Source organism: Orbicella faveolata, unplaced genomic scaffold (assembly GCF_042242905.1).
Source record: "Orbicella faveolata isolate gen_17 unplaced genomic scaffold, um_ofav_v1 contig_36, whole genome shotgun sequence".
Taxonomy (NCBI): Eukaryota; Metazoa; Cnidaria; class Anthozoa; order Scleractinia; family Merulinidae; genus Orbicella; species Orbicella faveolata.
The window spans coordinates 12,287,746-12,307,396 of record NW_028301565.1 but is presented as its reverse complement, the minus strand read 5'-3'; the positions used below and the strand labels follow the sequence as shown (position 1 = coordinate 12,307,396).

Genomic DNA, 19,651 nt, shown 5'->3' with positions numbered 1-19,651 from the left:
AGGTCCCACCCCAGGGGAAAGAAAATGACTTTGAGCTTCCTTGTGGGGAAGAAATGATCTCCAGAAAGTTTCAAAGTTGGTAACAGTTTGCTCCATAAACACAAGTTGATGATTTCTCTCGGCCCAAAACAGTTCAAGGACTCGGTGGAAAAAGACGTTAGTAATTTTTGGTCCAAATTTAACTTTGTCAAAAACACCTTCAATTCTGTCAGAACAATGAAACCTGTGAAGTGATGTTATAAGAGAGCTAAATTAGCAAATATAGTCAGTTGCTTTCTAAAAGAAGCATACATTATTTTATTGAAAACAAGCACTGTCTGTATAGCAATCTTGTGGAACTGAACTATAGCATGCCGCTTCAATATATTTAAACTGAAGCAATCTTGGAGGAACTGTCGAAGTATTTAAAGATCTTCCCAATGTTCTATTTACCAAAATTTTATTTCTTTTCTGTTTTCATGTTATCCAGATGGCAAGTACTGGTAGGAAATGCGTAATATATCTTACAGCTTAGAGTAAGATCATCTACCTCCATCTCAAAACTCAGCTAAAACTAAAGTAGGACAAGCCAATAGAATGATGCTTCCAATTATGAGGCGGCAAATATCAGAATATAAGAATTTACAGAATTTTTCCAGGGGGAACTTCAATATGAAAAGGTCAGGGATGCTCGTCCTCTTGTTTAGGGTGTTCGTGATAGAACGCCACTATTTTCATCTGCCAAAGTATATTTTAGGGTGCACTCAACCATACAAAATTAAAAAATGCTCTTTTTTCCGATTTAAGTCTCTATTTCCACCGCTCCCTAGAGTCTGGTCTACTAGCATGGGCCACCTTCCTGAAATAAAATTATTAACAGCAGCTGGTAATTAAACCTATTCCATTTTAAGTGGCATCCAAAGCTCAAGCCACCTACAGGTTCATCTCCATTAAGGGTTTAATTCAAATTTTCCAATGAGCATCCCCGACCTTCTCATATGGGAGTCCCTCTCAAGGGATTTTATATGCAGGCTGGGTAATCTCTGATGCATTTGAAGACTATTGCAGTGAAAGTTGTTAAACTATACATTAGTCCTGGACTACACAATAAATCAATTAACTAAAATCATTATCAACCTTTAAAACCTAATAATAACAGTATCTAAACTAATAAGCTGTACCAACTTAGAACTGTTCTAATTTGGTACAGTCTAACAGATACCTTATGTTCACTAACACTGAGTGATAGTAGTTTCCAATATCATCAATTGACAACTACAGTATCAGTAAATGCCTCTGGGCTCAGTTGTAATGGCATGACAATTCAGTTTCTCTCCCCTTTAAATTGAATTGTATAAAGTTTCTGGGGTAAGAAACCTGCCCCTTTTAGCTATATAATAATATGCACTTCAGTTGTTTAACTAAGTAAGAAATACTTGTTGATAGCAATCACTGTCAATCATTGATTTGTAGGCTGCATTAACATACATGGAAAACTTAGACAATACATGCAATACATTTCTGTTACTTAACAAAACTTTTAACAACCAAAACACCCACATCAACAAATTATAAAACTTGACAGATGCTTCTGTTACACTAAACATTGGCCATTGTTTTGTGTTGCACAACATGTATAAGCCACTGTTAAGAGAGTGAAAATAACTAAAAAGAGATTTTGTACTTTGAATATCAGATTAAATTATATTACTCACCTATATAGTATTTTTCTGACTCATCAATTTTCTCTTGCCACTCAGGGCGGACCCATTAGAATACCATGTACACTCTGTTTTATGGGTTAAGGGTGGGGATTACAGAAAAAACAGCAGAGACATCAAAAGACCCTAGGGATTCCATATAGTTCACACCCCTTAATCATGCAAACAAAGGAAAAGCTGTTAAATTTTCACATGCCTGTCAGATGAAGCCAGGACTTAGATGGAAGCTAATTTTAGATACTGATTTCATCAGCAAAGGACTGGTGGTATGAAATAAAAAATGTGGAGTCACGTTACATCATCTTAAGCAAACTCCATAGAAACTACAAATTCAAATGAAACTTATTAAATATACTATTTCTTGCTAGTGCCAAAACCAGAAAAGCCCATCATAGCAGCCAAATCAGGATCAATTTCTCCATCATCAACTGTCTTTTGCTTCTTTTCTTTACGAGCAACCTTTCTTTGTTGTTTCCTTTGTTCCTCCTTCCAAGAAAAAGAAAGAAAACAAGATTTACATTGAATATTTTCAAACGTTTTTTTAATTCTACTTACAATGTTGCTAAGCAGTAGAGAAGAATGCTACAAAGGTTAACCTAATTCAAATTATTTTGAGTCAGGTTTGGCTTGGGGTTTTGGATATAAACTTAGTATGCCTGCCCCAAAAGAAAAGTATGCTAACTTAGATTACTCAACATAATTTTTATATGTGGCTAAATGTAATTTCTAGGCAAAGTTAAATTCAAAACAATGTTGCTGGCCAGCAGCTTCCTGAAGGAGGATTGTGCAGGGGAGGTCTCAGATATTACGCAGGGCTGCTGGTATTTCATGGTTCAGCTTTGAGCGTCAAACTCATTACGCATGTTTTTGTCATGTTTAGGCACCATTCCCCAAGCCCATCTTTGTTGATGAGTTCAAATGAAGTTGAAGTGACAGATTCATGTTCCAAAACAAGCAGCCTGCCATTGATTTTGTACCATGAAGGAAATAATGCACATACAGTACAGTTACATGTATAAAAACATAATTTGTTAAAAACCTAAAACCGAAAGTCTGAGTAGACATGTATATTAAAATAAAACAAAAATATATACTAGGTGAGAGTAGAGTCTGATAATGTTTGCCAACAAAACCCCATGATTTATGTTTTGCCCACAAACAAGGCTTCTTATACTGATGCAACATGGTAACTTGATTGACATGTATTTCAAATTTGCAAGAATAAATATATTATTCAAGTGACCACTATTTATATGGCATGTGTTTGACGGAATTGTTTCTTTGAAGTAATATATCTAACCCAAAAGACCGTGTTTGAATACATTTCCAAACACCGAGAAGAGAGTAGAAAATACGATGCGCAGCTGAGTATTTCTGACGAGCTTCGAGGTGTTTGGAAATGTGGTCAAACACTGTCTTGAGTGTTTGATATATCTTCTCAATCGAGACTAAAACTAAGGAGAAAACAGAGAAATAAGATCGTTAAAATCTATGCTAATTAAGATCAGATATCCAAACACCGTCACAGTCTGACATGATTTCATTTGTTTAAACTTGATGAATTATTAATGAGTTTGAGAAAATCAATTGAAAATCATTTGGCACACATTATGTTATTCTCCTGAAACAACATGAATAGAGCTGAGTTTCCAATGGGTTACCATTAAATCTCAGAGAAAGAATTTACAGCTACGCTCCTTACATAGGGTTAATCCTTCTGAAGTTTAATAAAGCGGCCTTGTGTTTTCAAAAAGTACTGGTGTATAATTCTGTGTTTTTGAGTACGTTGTCAAATGCCCTACCCCCAGGTAGCCCCTGGCGAACAAATCCCCCATGGTGGGTACCTACAACCTGTCAAATGCCCATCAAATGCCGTCAAATGGCTGGGGGGATGATGGAGCATGGAATTGACAGAGCCATAACAACCAGTGATGTTAAATTCCAACCCTCTGGGACACACCACAACAAGCCAAATGCCTGGTGTATTGGGTATGGGAAAGGGGGCACAGAGATGTTGATGTCTTCATTTGATGTCTCCATTTGATGGATAGATTACCTCTTCACGCAGCACAGCCATTCTCTCCTCCAAATCGTACTCTTTTCCTTTCTTTTGTTTTTCCTCCTCTCTTTTTCTCTTATTCAACTCAAAACGTCGCTTTACTTGATCAAGAGAGGATCTCTCAACCCTCATAGACATACCCAGATTTCGCTGATGTTTCTTGCCATTGATATGATCTAGAAAGTTCACTGAATCTTTCACTACACAGTCACACACATTGCAGTAGTATCCCCCAGTGTGGGATAGCGGTGTGGTCTTAGTTATGACCACCGATTTACCAAGGTTTGCTTCAAGATCCACATCATAATCTCTTCTTTTGAGAAGTTCCCTTTTAACTGGGGCTGAGGGTCGTCTCTTTGAACTTGATTCATCTTCGTCGTCGTCCTCGTCGTCTTCAAGTTCTTCGGCTCGCTCTTTAGCTTTCTTCTCGTACTCCTCTCTGTCCCATGTCCTTCTAAAGTTGTCATTCTTCCCGCTTATATTTGCCATAGCAGAAATATAAAGAACGGTCTAACCTGGAAAGAACCAAACAAGCCCAACAAACACTTTTGCCCAGGCGTTCTTCGCTTTATATGGTCTTTTCGATAAAGGCCTGAAACCGCCTGAAACAGGTGAGAGGATGTCAAAACAAAGAGTATTGTACCAAATCCATATATGGGTGGCGTTGTTCCCCATATTTGGAAGTGTAGCGCAGTCTGCACAGGGTGTGACGTTGAGGGCCAAGGTCCTCGTGCGACTTACGTGAAACGCGCCATCTTTGTTCTTGGGGGCAACGGCTTCAACTGTAGTGCGTTTTCTTCTTACCTTTCCGGAGGGAGAAAACGACAATCTACTATTTATATGACATGTTCTCCGAATTGTGGCGTTGAAAATTGTTTGATATGCCTTGTAGGAAGTAGGACTTTAGAAAGGTGAGAATTTCGTTTTGTACTTTTTTTCTGGTCCATTTCGTTGTTTGGATTCGTGCGTGATTGATCGGGTGATTGAACTGGGATGTCTCTGTAGTTTTACTGGACATAATCCCTGACGGTTTCCTTATACTGAGGTTTCCTCGATAATAAATTTTGTCGAAATAGCAGGCGAATGCTTCATTAGCTTTCTAATCTAATGCGACAGGTATTGAAAGCACCAAACGTGTTATCAAACGTGTCAAGAAGCTTTTCTATGGCGATGTTTTTGTAGACTTAGAAGGAATTTCTCGATATTTTTGGATTAAAACTAAAGTGTACAACCTGTAATCGAAAAATGTGTTCATTGCAACCTTAGAAAAATTCGAAATTTGCTATAAAGCCGTAAAAAGTTAATTTCGCGGTCTTGACAACAGGTACCACGAAGTGCGGCTTTCCTTCTGTATGTTACGTGCGCGAGGCGTAGCAACCCAAATTTCCTTTCAATGTGAGTCACGCTGGCGAGAAATTCGTGTTTCGAAGCAATCATCTTCCCGTTCCTTCCTTTCATTTTTAGAAGTTTGAGCATTTTGTATTTTTTGTCATTCTGGGCAAGGGAAAAAACGAGAGAAATAATGAGAATATTGTTTCGTGATGTATTGTGCAAGAAAATCATGAGGTTGGTGCATGATTTATTCGTAGTCAATACCCGTGTTTTGAATCGCTGTCCGTGCGTATAGGATAAGCATTTAGCTTAATCTGAATATTTCTCTCTTGTTTTTCATTGCAGGGACGTCAATGGCAGGCCCAGGGCGTAGTGTGGATATCAATCGTGCGACAACTGAGGAACTGGAGGGGTTGAATGGAGTCGGCAAAACAATAGCAAAGAATATAGTGGAGTTTCGTACTGCTTTAGGTGGCTTTTCTAGCATCGAAGACTTGAAAGTTATCCCTGGAATTGGACGTTCATTCATTGATGTACACAAAGATGGTCTTTGTTGTTCACCCTCACCGTCTCTATCTAGGCGAGAGACGAGGGGCTCTGCAAAAGCCAAGACAGGAAGACAGTCATTAAACAGAAGGTCTCCCCTGACTCCAGCAGTCAAGGGACATAGCACACCAAAGGGTAGAGGTGAATCAGGAAAGCGAAAGCTCTCTAGCAGTAGTCACCAGCTGGAAAACGATGAAAGTGAGAAAGTGTCCCCAGAAAAGAAGTTCTGTACTCCTACTCAAAGAAGACTGTTAAAACTCCTCCCCCTTAGAAATTATGGTACTATCAAGACAGCGACCCCTGTAATGAGTCCAGTAGACAGCCGGTGCCGACATATGTCTTTTTGCAGCCTTCCTCCAGCAGGCCTGGAAGAGTGGTTGCATACATTTCAGCAGTGGACAGCTGAGGAAAGGAAATATGCACTTGATGAGATTATTGAAAACTGCGAGCCGACAGTCATAAGACACATTATGGGTACCATTGAACCACGATTTCAAAGGGACTTTATATCTCTGCTGCCAAGAGAGCTTGCTTTGTATGTGCTGTCATTTTTAGAACCTAATGACTTGTTACGAGCAGCTCAGACCTGCAAATGCTGGCAGACACTTTGCGATGACAACTTGTAAGTACATGAAGCAGATGTTTTTTATGTAACTGTGTTTTTCTCTTTTTGGCAGTTGTAAGGGCTGTGAAAACCTAAAATTTAATTTTTCACAATATGGTTATATGTAAGAAGAATAGCCTAGTCTTTTTATCCCAGAAGCATCTGTGCATGAACATACATACTGTATATGCCTACATTGGCGTTAACCTCTACAGGTTAGGCTGTTTCCTTGTAACTTCCCAGGAATTGGTTAGAAATTAGTCAAATAAATTTTTTCCACTACCTGCTTTGTCAAGAAGTAGAACTTTACTTTGACTAGTAAGCTGAGAAAAGTTGGGCCATTGAGTCTAAACAGCATTGCCATATCCTGGTTGAACTTGACTTTAAACATCTGTTCCATGGCTATGTAATCGCATTGTCATTTGTTTGCTATTATTGCTTTGCTTTGATTTTTGGAGGCATCATTTGAATCAATGAAATTGCAACAGCTGTCTTGTTTATTTTGATGGTTTTAAAGAACTATCTTGAAGAGCTATTGGGAAGTGATCACTGAGTATTGCTAATGTATTTTGCTGTAGTGCAATCAGTTTTGTATGAAAGCATGTATACTGGTGAATCTTCACTTGAGGACACCTTCATAATATGCAGATATGCAGGCAGTTTCCTTGGGCTCAGAGAAACATGAATTGAAATTAAATCTCTGCCTCCATAATACAGACTCCTTTGTGGTACAAACGCCCATCTCTGCCTCTTTTATATCCATATTTAATAGTTTTATTGTGTATGAAAGACTCAAAGCAATAATTTTACTTTTCAAAAAACATTCTGTACATGTAGATGTAATAGAGATTAGTGATATCAGAAACAAAATTATCACAGTTTCAAATGTGGTTATGCGTTAAAAGGTATGCTTGATTTCATATTCTCATATTATTTTTCAGGCTTTGGAAACAAAAATGTAAGCAAGCAAGGATAGAGGAAGAGCCAGTCACTCCTGTAAAATGTAACAGACGTAGATCCAATAATTCACAACAGGTAAACCAGAACACTAAAGCTGTAAATAGCCCATTCAAGAAACTCTACTTGACAAAGCAACGGGTGTACTGGAACTGGAGAACAGGCCCTCTTCGTCCATCTAAAATTCTCAAAGGACATGACGACCATGTTATTACGTGTCTTCAGTTCTGTGGCAGCAGAATTGTCAGTGGTTCTGATGATGGTACTCTGAAAGTGTGGTCAGCCATATCTGGAAAGTGCCTACGCACTCTTGTAGGACACACTGGAGGGGTATGGTCATCGCAGCTGAGCGGCAATGTGATTGTCAGTGGATCAACTGATCGCACACTAAAAGTTTGGAATGCAGACACTGGTTACTGTATGCACACATTGTATGGGCACTCATCCACTGTTCGTTGTATGGACATGCATGACAGTACTGTAGTGAGCGGCTCTAGGGATGGAACTCTAAGGGTCTGGGACACTTCATCTGGGAACTGTCTTCATGTTTTGGTTGGGCACCTTGCTGCAGTGAGATGGTAAGTTTTAATAATGTACCATATGTACAGCTACTGGGCCTGCATTATAACACATGCAAATGAGTAACCATGCAAATGCTCTTGCAAGTTAAAGGAACCTTTTACATAAGTGCATGCGCTGAAATTTGAGCACCCTGACTTACTGCACAAACTTTTGAGCATGTAATTCACAGTGGATCTAAAACTAACAAGGGTGTGCCTCAAAAAAAGTGTAGCCATAAACGATTAATCAAAATTCGGTAATCAAAACAAGCTTCACAGACTCACACATGGCAGATCCTTAGTTAATTAAGTGTAACTTATCTTGTTTACCTAAGACAGAAGTTGCCACTGGTGTGCCTTGGGAAGATTGTAAATGACGTGTAAAAATGACAGGAAATGCTGATTGTAAATGACAGTAAATATTCAGTTCCTAAATGGCTTCTCTTGTTTCTTTTTAGCGTTAAATATGATGGAAGACGTGTAGTCAGTGGAGCTTACGACTTCCTGGTGAAGGTGTGGGACCCTGAAACAGAACAGTGTATACATACATTGCAAGGCCATACAAACAGGGTCTATTCACTGCAATTTGATGGTGTGTACATTGTCAGTGGCTCCCTGGACACTTCAATTCGTGTATGGCATGTAGAAACTGGACAGTGTCTTCACACTTTAATTGGACACCAGTCCCTGACCAGTGGCATGGAGCTCAAGAATAACACTTTGGTGTCTGGAAATGCAGATTCTACAGTCAAAATCTGGGATATAACCTCCGGTCAGTGTTTACAGACTCTGGCAGGCCCAAATAAGCACCAAAGTGCAGTCACTTGTCTTCAGTTTAACAGCTGGTTTGTCATAACCAGTTCAGATGATGGCACAGTTAAAATTTGGGACTTGCGCACAGGAGATTTTATCAGAGATCTCGTAAAGCTGGACAGTGGTGGCAGTGGTGGGGTAGTATGGAGAGTGAAATGTGATGAAAAGAAGTTGGTTTGTGCTGTAGGGAGCAGAAATGGGACTGAAGAAACAAAACTTCTTGTCCTGGACTTTGATGTACATGAGTAAATCACTCTGTTTTGCATGCATTTCATCCTCATTGGTGGAGAAAAATTTGTACTTGACAACGTGTTTTAGTGTATGTTTTAGAAGTTATGTTGGATAGATACATGTGTCTAATTAATATTGCCAGTTCCCAACTTGTTGTTGGTTCCTCTTGTCGTCTCATTCATTGGAAGCTTACATTGGATAATTTGTACCTTTGTCACAGTTACATCTTTTACACCCAAAAGGTTTTGCCTTTTTGTACAAAATTTGATAGTAAGAATTGTGGTGTATGTCAGCTTGTAAAAAAGTAATATTATACTATCCACTGATCAGGGTAACATACAAAACCTACAGATATTGTGTGTGACAACACTGTTTTGCAGAAGCTGATTTTAAAAACAATTTTCAACAATAGATTTATTTTGCCAAATTTTTGGTATTGTGCATACTTGTTACATAGAAAAGAAACCCTAAAATGGAAACTACACTTGTAGTTTATGAACAGGGTTTCTAGACTTCGCTTAAGGGAGAAGGAATGTCTGCTGGTCAGACATTGTGAAATTCAATTAACAGAATTTGATGTATTTAGTCATCAGGGCTGTGCAAAGAAAATGATGCACCTCTGTGAGAAGGTATCACAAGAAATATATATTTTTCACAACCATTGGAATTAGGTTAGAACAGACATGGGTTCACTTTTGTTTAACAATATTGTTGGTGATGATGCTTTTGCTTAATATATATTGTCATTACCATGTAGACTGCTATTTACTTGATCTGTGTATTGTTAAGGGTAGTAACAACCTTGGGTACTAGATGGTATACCCTTTGATCATTTTCTGGGACTTATTTTTGAACCAAGACTTAACATTAAAATCTCAAACCGTTCATTATTACTGTAAAATTTGTAAAATTCAAACTAAGTTATAGGTTGGGTTAAAGAATGAAGACCAAGAGAAATAAAGCTTATTTTTCTACTACTCAATGTTTTTAATGTGGTTGTATTTGATTTTTGTAGTCCTGCCCTATTTTTAATTTGTCAAATGCTTTACTGATGAAAGATCAGTTGTTTCTGTTGGTACAGTTGATCCAACTTGACTCCTTTTAAGACAAATGACATGCTGGCTAAACTGAGTACAAAAAATCTCCCTCACCATTGCATTTATCACATGGCTAACTCCATGAGCAGACAAGATAAACCAAATCCTGCACTGTGATTGGCAAGATGTATCACCCAGCTGTGTTCAGCTGGTAATCCTAGTGATTCTTCTGCTATAAATAAAACCATGGACTGAAATGTAATGGATGTCAATAAACATGTACAAGAAAGGATCATGGCTAATATCCAGCCTTAGTATCCAACTGCAGCGAATACCTTCCAAATAAGAGTACAGGTACACAGCGATATTGTACAGTTATTTGTACAGTAGAAAACCTGTTTGCCATACAGGTCGGCGTGCACATGCAGCCTTAATATCCAACTGTAGCGATTACCGTCCAAATAACAGTACAAATATACAGCGATATTGTACAGTTACTTGTACAGTAGAAAACCTGTTTGCTGTACAGGTCAGCGTGCGCACGCAAAACTGTCACACTCTCCCTCTTTCATTGATAAATTTATTGACTACAGCGGCTGGATAAGAAATCTCTCATAAGATGTTTTGGTGTGTAGTATCGCTTTATATTTTTACTCGTTGATTGTATTTTGACGAGCCTGTACGACTCGCCCTACGGGCTCATCAAAATATGGCACAACTTGTAAAAATGTACAGCAATACCACACACCAAAACATCTAATAAGATAGATATCTTCACTGAACAAGCCTTGTCAATTTTCCCTATGTATTATTCAACAAATTGCAAAGATGTTCATACGTGTATATGACTCGCAAGTCTTTGTCAACTGGTACGTATACTTGACAGAATAATAATCTCTTATTCACAGAGCATGAGGACTGTACTGGGGAATATTGGCCTGAGGTTGTGGCAGTACAGACCAAGAGCAGCAAAGCCTGTACAAAAACGACTGAGGGTAAATATTCCCCAATATGGCTTCAGCAACCTAGGTTAGTGGGTAGTTCATTAAATACAGTATGGCACTTGGGCCATGCTTGTTTTAGTTTTTTTTTCCTTCCTTTATTTATCTATTTCCACAATTACAACAATTACAATTCTTTTTTCAACATTAATTCTTAGTTAAACTTGTTTCCTCAAAAATCTACCATTTTCTTTAATAAACAAATTTGTTTTATTTGATTTGAAATATATGTGTTTTTCAGTTTCATATTTAATTACCAAAATTTAAGGAAGGTAATGTTTCTTTACATCAGCAAGTCCACAAGTAAGATTTTCCTAAAATTACTATATAATAAAATAGATCCATCTCTTCCTCAAAAGATCCAACAATAACATCGCAATATGTGAGCGAGAGGCTTCTGCAACTCTTGATTTTACTCAAAATTTTTTCATTAACCTCTTGCCAAAAAGAATTTGAAAAAGGACAACTGAACAAAATATGGGATATGGTTTCTGTTAGTTGATGAAAGAATGTGCAGTTGGGATTAGAAACGTATCCTATTTTACACAGGCGTTCATTAATAAACAGAACAGAATTCAACACTTTGTACTGAAAGGAGCGTAGATATGGTTTGTTAGCAACCCTCACTGGCAAAAGAAATGCCTCTGAAACTTGGTTGTCATCAAGGCTAAATTCTCTCTTTAGCTTGACCCATTTACTTGGCTTTTCCAATTTTTGTTTTATAAGAAAACAATAAACTTATAGTCATAACATTTAAGACTTTCAAATCAAGAATTACCTCAACATTGGGTATGTTAACACACAACTTCAAAGGAACAGATTGCCTCAGGCCTGTCCATACTAAAAGGTTGGACCTTGTCGACCCCTCACTTCTGATAACATTAAAAGACTCGATATTTGACTTGTCAAAGAGCAGATCATTTGTATAGTTAATATTCATATAAAAATAGTGCTTTATATAAAAAACACTTTTATCATCCATTTTGATTTCTTTGTTCCATATAATATATTTGTAAACATTACAATTTTGGATCTACAATTTCTCTTATATTTGACCACGACACTTATAGATCCGGATAAAAAGTGGATGAAATGTTTATCTGATTTACATCATAATTACACTAAAGTAGAAAATATTTGACTTGTCAAAGAGCAGATCATTTGTATGTTTAATATTCATGTAAAAATAATACTTTAGATAAAAAACACATTTACAGTTGATTTTGAAGTAGAAAATATTTGACTTGTCAAAGAGCGGATCATTTGTATATCTAATATTCATATAAAAGTAATGCTTTATATAAAAAACACTTTTACCATCAATTTTGATTTCTTTGTTGTTCCGTATAATATATTTGTAAACATAATAATTTTGGATCTACAATTTTTCTTATATTTGACCACCGCACTAATAGATCCTGATAAAAAGTGGATGAAATGTTTATCTGGTTTACATCATAATTACACTGAAGTAGAAAAAGAACCCCTTCATAATTATCCAAAAGATAATAATTATTAAGGCAAGACTTCCAGAAACCTGACGAAAAATTGGAAAAAAATTTTGAATTTGACAGTTTGAAAAACAAAAATACATGGCTTAGGACCGTTGCCATGTCTTGCCAAAAAAGGTTCCTTCAAGACTACACCCCATCACAAAGTTTAGTTTTTAACAAAGTCTTTTTTTTATCCCAGTGCTATTGTTTAATTTTGTACCAGTAGTTGTAATATTCACACAAAGTACCATTGTTTTAGGATCAATTAGACTTGATCAGTCCCAAAAACAATTTCAGTCACCTTAGTACAGAAAAGGAAATATCCTGTTACGATTTTTGGGGTAATCCTTGAATTTGTTGTGGTACCATTCATGTGTAACTGCGGCTCCAAGTGAAAGGTTCTGAATAGTGTATAGTAGAATCAGTCCAACATAGATGTTCTGTCCTTTTTGTATTATAAAGAAAGAAATGTAAATTAGGATTTCTGCCAAGTAATGAGGACTAGAAACGGACTCAAACCAGTCTCCATAAGGAATTCTGTACAAGTTGACTGTTTTTCCACTTGCCGAGTGTCGCAACTTTGCCAGGATGTTATGGCAGTTCCATTGATGCCAGCTTGCCCATAAAAATAGGAACACTCCAAAGTATTGGTACCAGCTGAAGGTACCCAAAGAAAGTCTACATGAACTACACCAGTCTGGGAAAAATAAAACAAAAGGAGTTATGATGAGCATACTCTTACTTTCCAAACCTATTACATCATTTTCCAGGAAGAGTCTGGTGCAGTTTTTATCTGACTTACCCTTGATTCTCCTAAAAATGATAGTCTCATTTTTCAATGGGATATGTTATCAGATCCTCCTTAGTGTGCAAAGACGATAGTTTCAAGTTGCATGTGGTGTTTAAATTATTGAAAGGAAACAATTGAGGGAGGGCAGTCTTGACAACATTTTCACCAACTGTTGCATTTCAGAAGGTAAACAGATGGCACATGGCCTGTCTGATAGGCACTACATAAATTTGTGTTAACAATGTGTATTCACAGCCACAACCCAGCCCACTTGTGACACCCCTCACATGTGGCACAGATTAACTGGGCTCAACTGCAAAAACTGTAATTCTTATTTGAGACTATATTCCTCTCTATAATAATATACATGAAAAAAATTACTCAATTCTGATTGGCTGAGAGCAGTGCAGTTCAAGTGTAACACCAGTGCAAATTACACATCGTAATTCTGGATTATGATTGGCTGAAACACAATAGGAAATTTTCTAAGCCAATGATATCACGTGAAATAGTGTAGTGGCTAACATCATTTTTTTGGCAAAATTGTTCACTTAGTGATACAAGAATGAAATTTCACAGAAATGTTCTAAATTAAGTATTCTTTCATTCTGATTGATTAGCCACTTCAAATTTGGCGGTATAACACTTTTTTTTAACAATTTACTAAATAGGTGGTCTTTATCTCAACATGGATGTCATTAACTTTAGGTATAGACTTAATTCGCAGCCTTATGCAGGAGAAGTTGATGATGTTGCAGTACAAAAGTTCATTGCTGAGCAAAGAAACTACAAAAATACTATAGCTGAGTAGTAAACGTTGGCTGCTAGCAAAAATGTCCGCAGGCTATCAAGAGTCGCAGAAGAGGCAGACATCATCATGGCAAGTGGAGCATGTCTGTAAGTATTTTAGAATTTTGTACCTAGGCTATTACGATAATAGATTTTAGTTTTAACCCTCACATATTACTTGTGTTTGGGTGGAAATGTTGACATATCTTTTAACAATTTTTGCACTTTAAACCTCTCAGACGATTCATCTCAACGATAGGTCTTCACATAGAAATGGCTGCTCTGAAATTGATAGGGTCTTTACTTCAGGACAGTGGTTGGACAAGTGCTTTTGTTGAGGCAGGAGTTGCCTCATCTTGTACTGCAGAATCTTATCTGTCAGCTTCAGGTGTTACCAGATCTCGTCAAGCATATCATATCACAGCATGTTGTCTATACAAGCAGAGGAAAGCTGCATATAATAGCTATAGCAGAGATACATCTTAAAGTTCACAACGGGTTCTTGATTTCGAAGAGTGGTGTAAGAAACGAAGACTCGAAAGTCCACAGTTCGCATTTTGTTTTAGCTCTAGAGCTAACCATTCCAACACTGGTTCGTTCATTAAGAGAAGCCAACTTTTGCCTATATCGTGAGGCGCTGGCAGAACTTTTGCCCTATTTCTTTGAAAACAACAGTGTAAATTATGCGTGGTGGCTTTAAATTCACCGCAGAGATATATGATGACCATCGATCAACAACATCCAGACGTAGCACAAATCTCGCAAAGAATTCTCGTCAATTGCAATCGACCAAGCCCACGAACAAAACAATGCAGTCATCAAGGATGATGGAGGAGCGATAGGCTTGACAGAGGACCCTACAGCACTCTGGAGGTGGATGATAGCTGGACCAGAGATCAGCCACCTAGTCACTCGCTATGAAGAGGTTGCGGGAACTTAAGATGCAACAATCAGTAGCAAGCATCACGAACGAGGCAGAAGTGCTCAAATAGCAGTCTTTGAGAAAGTGGAAATGGGCAATCCTTTTCAAGAAGAGTCTGCAGACCTCCTCGTATTAGACAAAAAGCTAAGGACATTGCCGATCCAGCTAATTTAAGACTTGTTGCTACGTACCATAGTAGGGGCAAAGATCAGTTCCAATCCTTCAATGAAGGACTGAATAAAGAAGAGTACACCTTGTTCTATCAAATAGAAAGAACAAGATCACCTTCTTCAGGCAAGAGGAAATTTCTAGTGCCGTCAGTTCCAAGGAGAGGACACTGAAAGAGGACTGTCACCTATTTTCCCAACTCTCCATTTCATGTCAAAGCAGACAGTATGATTAGCATGATTTCTTCCAGCACGAACGCCAGTCAGCTCCAGCTTACCCCAGTGACAGTGGGAAATTTCACACATGCCAGAAATCCCAACTGGTTGAGATACTTGAGTCTAAGGCTTTGATGCCAAACACAGAACCAGAGGCAGATGCAATCATCATAGATGGATCACTGAGCTCTTGTCAACTCCCAACCCCCACGTACGTCAAAGACATTTGATGACTACGCCAATGAGGACATCCTTCCAAGGGGTAGATCATATTCTACCAAGTACCAAAGAGTTGACAATGTGTTTGATGTGTATAAGGAGTCCAGCCTGAAAGTAGAGGCACAATCCAAAAGGGGCAAAGGGATATGAAGAAGGGTTACACCAACCAACAAGACTCCCCGAAATTGGAAAAGCTTTCTGAGAGATAACAACAACAAGACTGAACTTTTCCATTTTCTTGTGGACCGCTTGTCTGAAGCAGACATGCCGTGCTTGGAATACGTCTGTTGCAATCGCGTAATTGCGTTAGAAGATTTAGCACCATGTATGCACAAAGAGTCAGACCCACGTATTTTTGTGCATGCATGACATGCGGCAATGGATGGCAGTAAGGCTTTAATGATTAAGGCCAACAACACGGATGTGGTAGTTATTGCCATATCTGTCATGAAATCCTTAAACGAGCCTGGAAAAAAGGTGGATTGCATTTGGTCAAGGAGGAAATTTTCGATTGATTCCAGTGCAGGAACTGGTAACCACAATCGGTCCAGAGAAAGCCAGTGAACTCCCATTCTTTTACGCATTTACGTGATGTGACAGTGTGTCTGCTTTCCATGGCAAAGGAGAGAAGTCTGCATGGCAAACATGGAATGAGTGTAAAGGGGTCTCAGTGTGTGACAGCTCTTGACGACGCTGATCTGCAGAGTCTAGAGCAGTTTGTTGTGGTCATGTATGAGAGGTCCAGTGCAGATATAAGTGTGAACGATGCAAGACTGAATTTCTTAGCTCGCAAACAGAGGCCGTATGATGCAATACCACCTCAGTTTGCCCTCAAGCTACATTCAAAGCATGCTGCCTACCAGGGAACAATTATCTGGGGTTAGGCCACTCTCCCTCGACCTGTCACAAAAAGTCCAGCTGATTGGGGATGGAGTAGGCGAGGTGACACGTGGCAGATACTTTGGACTGACATTCCATCAGTTGCTGCAAGTTGTCGAGAACTGATCAGATGTGGCTGCAGGAAGGACTATTCTGGGAGGTGCAAATGTCTTTGTTTTGGGCTGAACTGTACAGCTTTGTGTAGCTGTTCGTGTGAAAAGTAGCTCCACCTGGTCATCGACTATAGTGGGCATACAATGTGAATTGTATAGCAGCACTACTTGGCACTGTTACGAAATCAAAAGCTTGTTTGAAAAGCTGTTTTTGAATTAGCCAGCTAGAAACCGCTGGCCGTAATGAATTGCTGTCCTGAATATCAGAATTCGGTTGAAGTAGGCATGTAATGTGACTTGTGTATTTGAAAGCTTATACGTGATCAGAGGTTGTTTAAAAAAGAATTGTTTGGGCATACTGAATTACTGTACTGGATAACGGATAGGCACATAATGTAACCTGTATATAACAGTACTTGAGATCATGAGCGCCTGTTAAAGAAAGAATTCTTTAGAATTGTTTGGCCATTTTCAGAAACTGAAAGATGTATGGAATAGTCAATTGTATCTAAAGGATGCTAGCAGTAAAACGTTGTAATCAGGGAGTAATAAACTGGTCAAATGTTGCTTCAAGATGAGTTGGAAGTAAGGATATTACTTAAAATGGCCGCCATTTTATCACATCGCACCCATTTTTAGCCATTTTGAAAAAAACTCTTGTTAATGCGAATTTCAAGTGGCTAATCGACTAGAATGAAAGAATAGACAATTTAGAATGTTCCTGCCAAATTTCATGCTTGTATCACCAAGTGAACAATTGAAGCTGTTAGCCGCTACACTAAAATGATGACAAAAATTTTGTGCGGAAACCTTCAAAAAAGTTTTCTTCAATGAGAAAAAATGGCTTCAAGAAAGATCTTCTGGCACTTCCTACTCACAATTTTTTTCATGTTTATATTATTAATAAGTAATCATACAGTTTTTCTTGTTCAATTTGGAATTAATTTGCTCTTGTGAGTTTTTCAAAGCTGAAATTGCACCCGCTGAAGCAACTTTTTGAAAAACTCACTTGTGCAAATTAATTCCAAACTGAACTTGAAACCATATGATTACCTATACTAATTTGAGTACATGGTATTGTTATATGATAAGATTTACTAAGTTTAGTTGGTATCAAGAATAATCAAGGAAAGGAAGTGTTGTAAACAGAATGCTAAGAGATTTATCGTACAGTGATACAAAAATATTTATCTCATAATTGTTTAGAATATTTCCCTACACCCACCTCTGTCTTTTTTCTCTACTCTGAGGAATGATGTAGCAATGGAAGTTACATCCAAACAATAGTAGGCTACACCCACCAAGAAATGTGATAAATGAATCTTGCCTGAGAACACACTGATAAACAAACATTCAAACAATCTGCGACAAGTCTGTACCAGCAGAAGAAGAAGAGATACCAGAACAGTGAAGCAGTTGACATGAGGATTGTAGTTTAGGTCCAGTATTTGAGCTAGACCATCTGTCATTGAAGTTTCACTGTAAACACAATGATTTAGCAACATCCAGAGAAGTGCACATGACAGAGAACTTCCAGCAACATAGAAATGAGTGAACCAGCTGAAAAATAAAGAAGACACTAATGAGTTAGAGAATAGCAAAAAGTATACTGACTTTCTTTAAGTATCAATTTCCTTAGCATTGCTGTGTCAACTGAGGACACTGTAAATAAACAGATTATTGCCCACAGAAGAAAGTACAGACATATGTATGTTATAAATATTACCAACTGGCAGTAGCTCTGGAGGGGGGGATACTCCCATATAAAAGGACAGGGTGCTCCTCGTACCTTAAAGGGGTTAAAAAAGTGGTTTTGATATCTCTTAGAGTGTTCAGCCTCGAAGGGTCCACCACGGGAGCTTTTGCAGTACCTTTTAGGGTATTGAGAAGAAAAATTATAACAGGAGATGTTTTGTTTTAGAATTGGTACCTCTTAGGGGTGAAAAAAATCTCAGCTGGCCACAACCACAAAACATGATCTTGGTTTCAAATTTTCCGACCTTTTTATATGGGAGTGCTCCCCCTTCCCCCCCAGGGCAGTAACTAGGCTGACCAGTTGGCTATCTAAAAAGCCTGGCCTGAGGACTTGTTACTTCTCAATAGAGGAGTTCACACTCTAAGGGGCATTATGGGTAATCAGGACAAATTTACAAGAAACAAAGCCGTAAAACAAATGTTTATCTTTATATTTCCATTCTGATTTCACATTTGGAGACAAAACATACTCTGTAGATGGAAAAACGCCTATTCTAGGTTCACCAGTGTTTTTTGTGGGCAGTGTTTTTTTGTAAGTCTTAGCTGCTCAAGCCACAAAAATGTCTCTGATACTCTGATAGGTAGGCTAATGCCTCACTCAATCAACTCAAAAATGCTAGTGAATGTAGAAAAGGGGTTTCTCTATTTACAGTAAAAGTTTCTTCTCGAAAATGAAACTCAGAACAGAAATATGAAGAAAAACATATATTTTGCCACTTTGTTTCTTTGCAATCTTGCCCTGATTACCCATAATGCCCCCTTAGAGCATGAACTCCTCTATTAACGGCACACACAATAGGACTGTTTTCACACCTGAAGAAGCAGTGAGGTTAGAACCATACAAGAATATGTTTTTCGACAACTGAGTTACAGTTAAGCTTTTCACGTCTTCTTCCAACATTTGAAATGGTGCTAATAATTATAGGCAAGCACAAAAATAAAACTTGCACTTGCTATTGTTTCAGAGCGAGCAAGGCAAGAACTATCTAATTCAGACAGAAAAAATACCTATGACATGTTTGAGAACAACCTCTCCCACACCCCCTCCCCGCCTATTTTCCCTTTACACTCAGGCCATATATGGATCACAATCGTATTATATAAATCTTTATCACGTCAAGAAGTTATGATCACCAATAATGACGTTGCTACATCTTTAAGATTACTTGCTATATTTAGCTCTTGCACAATAACTTATACGCGATACATGTGACCTCTCGGTAACCTCTGACCATTTGTCTGACAAGCCAGACGTTTCCTCCCACCTGTTTGGGACATGGAGACACTGAGTCCAGCTGCTTTGCTTTAACTCACGCTTAGTCTTTCCCCATTCAAAAATGTCGTGTAGCCACTCAGGGATATAACTCTTCATTAAGTACAACAAACTAACAAGAAAGCAACCTAAATTTAGGAAACTCAAACCCACGAAGAGAACGTCCATTTTGAATGCGCGCCTGCAAGTAACCCA

The 19,651-nt window shown here is 38.2% G+C and overlaps 3 protein-coding genes across 3 annotated transcripts; 1 reads left to right on the top strand and 2 right to left on the bottom strand.

Annotated features, from left to right (window-relative positions):
- Positions 1-273: 273 nt before the first annotated feature.
- Positions 274-4,352, bottom strand: LOC110064220 (zinc finger matrin-type protein 2-like). Its single transcript, XM_020771232.2, has 2 exons — positions 3,757-4,352; positions 274-2,186 (listed from the first exon to the last, which is right to left on the bottom strand). Exons 1-2 carry the CDS (start codon positions 4,246-4,248, stop codon positions 2,055-2,057), a joined length of 624 nt encoding a protein of 207 aa, XP_020626891.1. The 5' UTR covers positions 4,249-4,352; the 3' UTR covers positions 274-2,054.
- A 125-nt stretch (positions 4,353-4,477) lies between these two features.
- Positions 4,478-9,784, top strand: LOC110064219 (F-box/WD repeat-containing protein 7-like). The gene is made up of 4 exons (XM_020771231.2): positions 4,478-4,670; positions 5,437-6,259; positions 7,183-7,776; positions 8,217-9,784. The coding sequence occupies exons 2-4, from the start codon at positions 5,445-5,447 to the stop codon at positions 8,818-8,820; spliced, it is 2,013 nt and encodes a 670-aa protein (XP_020626890.1). The 5' UTR covers positions 4,478-4,670; positions 5,437-5,444; the 3' UTR covers positions 8,821-9,784.
- A 1,129-nt stretch (positions 9,785-10,913) lies between these two features.
- LOC110064267 (polyprenal reductase-like) lies at positions 10,914-19,638 on the bottom strand. Its single transcript, XM_020771298.2, has 3 exons — positions 19,449-19,638; positions 17,654-17,988; positions 10,914-13,030 (listed from the first exon to the last, which is right to left on the bottom strand). The coding sequence occupies exons 1-3, from the start codon at positions 19,622-19,624 to the stop codon at positions 12,636-12,638; spliced, it is 906 nt and encodes a 301-aa protein (XP_020626957.1). The 5' UTR covers positions 19,625-19,638; the 3' UTR covers positions 10,914-12,635.
- Positions 19,639-19,651: the final 13 nt, after the last annotated feature.

What these genes read in the sequence shown, in the direction of transcription:
- LOC110064220 (XM_020771232.2), bottom strand. Translation starts at nt 4,248, where the DNA reads ATGGCAAATATAAGCGGGAAGAATGACAACTTTAGAAGGACATGGGAC. An exon ending in TGGCTGTGCTGCGTGAAGAG is followed by an intron (nt 2,187 to 3,756) that starts GTAATCTATCCA and finishes TTTTCTTGGAAG; the next exon opens with GAGGAACAAAGGAAACAACA.
- LOC110064219 (XM_020771231.2), top strand. Translation starts at nt 5,445, where the DNA reads ATGGCAGGCCCAGGGCGTAGTGTGGATATCAATCGTGCGACAACTGAG. An exon ending in ACACTTTGCGATGACAACTT is followed by an intron (nt 6,260 to 7,182) that starts GTAAGTACATGA and finishes ATTATTTTTCAG; the next exon opens with GCTTTGGAAACAAAAATGTA. An exon ending in CACCTTGCTGCAGTGAGATG is followed by an intron (nt 7,777 to 8,216) that starts GTAAGTTTTAAT and finishes GTTTCTTTTTAG; the next exon opens with CGTTAAATATGATGGAAGAC.
- LOC110064267 (XM_020771298.2), bottom strand. Translation starts at nt 19,624, where the DNA reads ATGGACGTTCTCTTCGTGGGTTTGAGTTTCCTAAATTTAGGTTGCTTT. An exon ending in TGTCTCCATGTCCCAAACAG is followed by an intron (nt 17,989 to 19,448) that starts GTGGGAGGAAAC and finishes TTTATTTTTCAG; the next exon opens with CTGGTTCACTCATTTCTATG. An exon ending in AGTAGAGAAAAAAGACAGAG is followed by an intron (nt 13,031 to 17,653) that starts GTGGGTGTAGGG and finishes TATTTTTCCCAG; the next exon opens with ACTGGTGTAGTTCATGTAGA.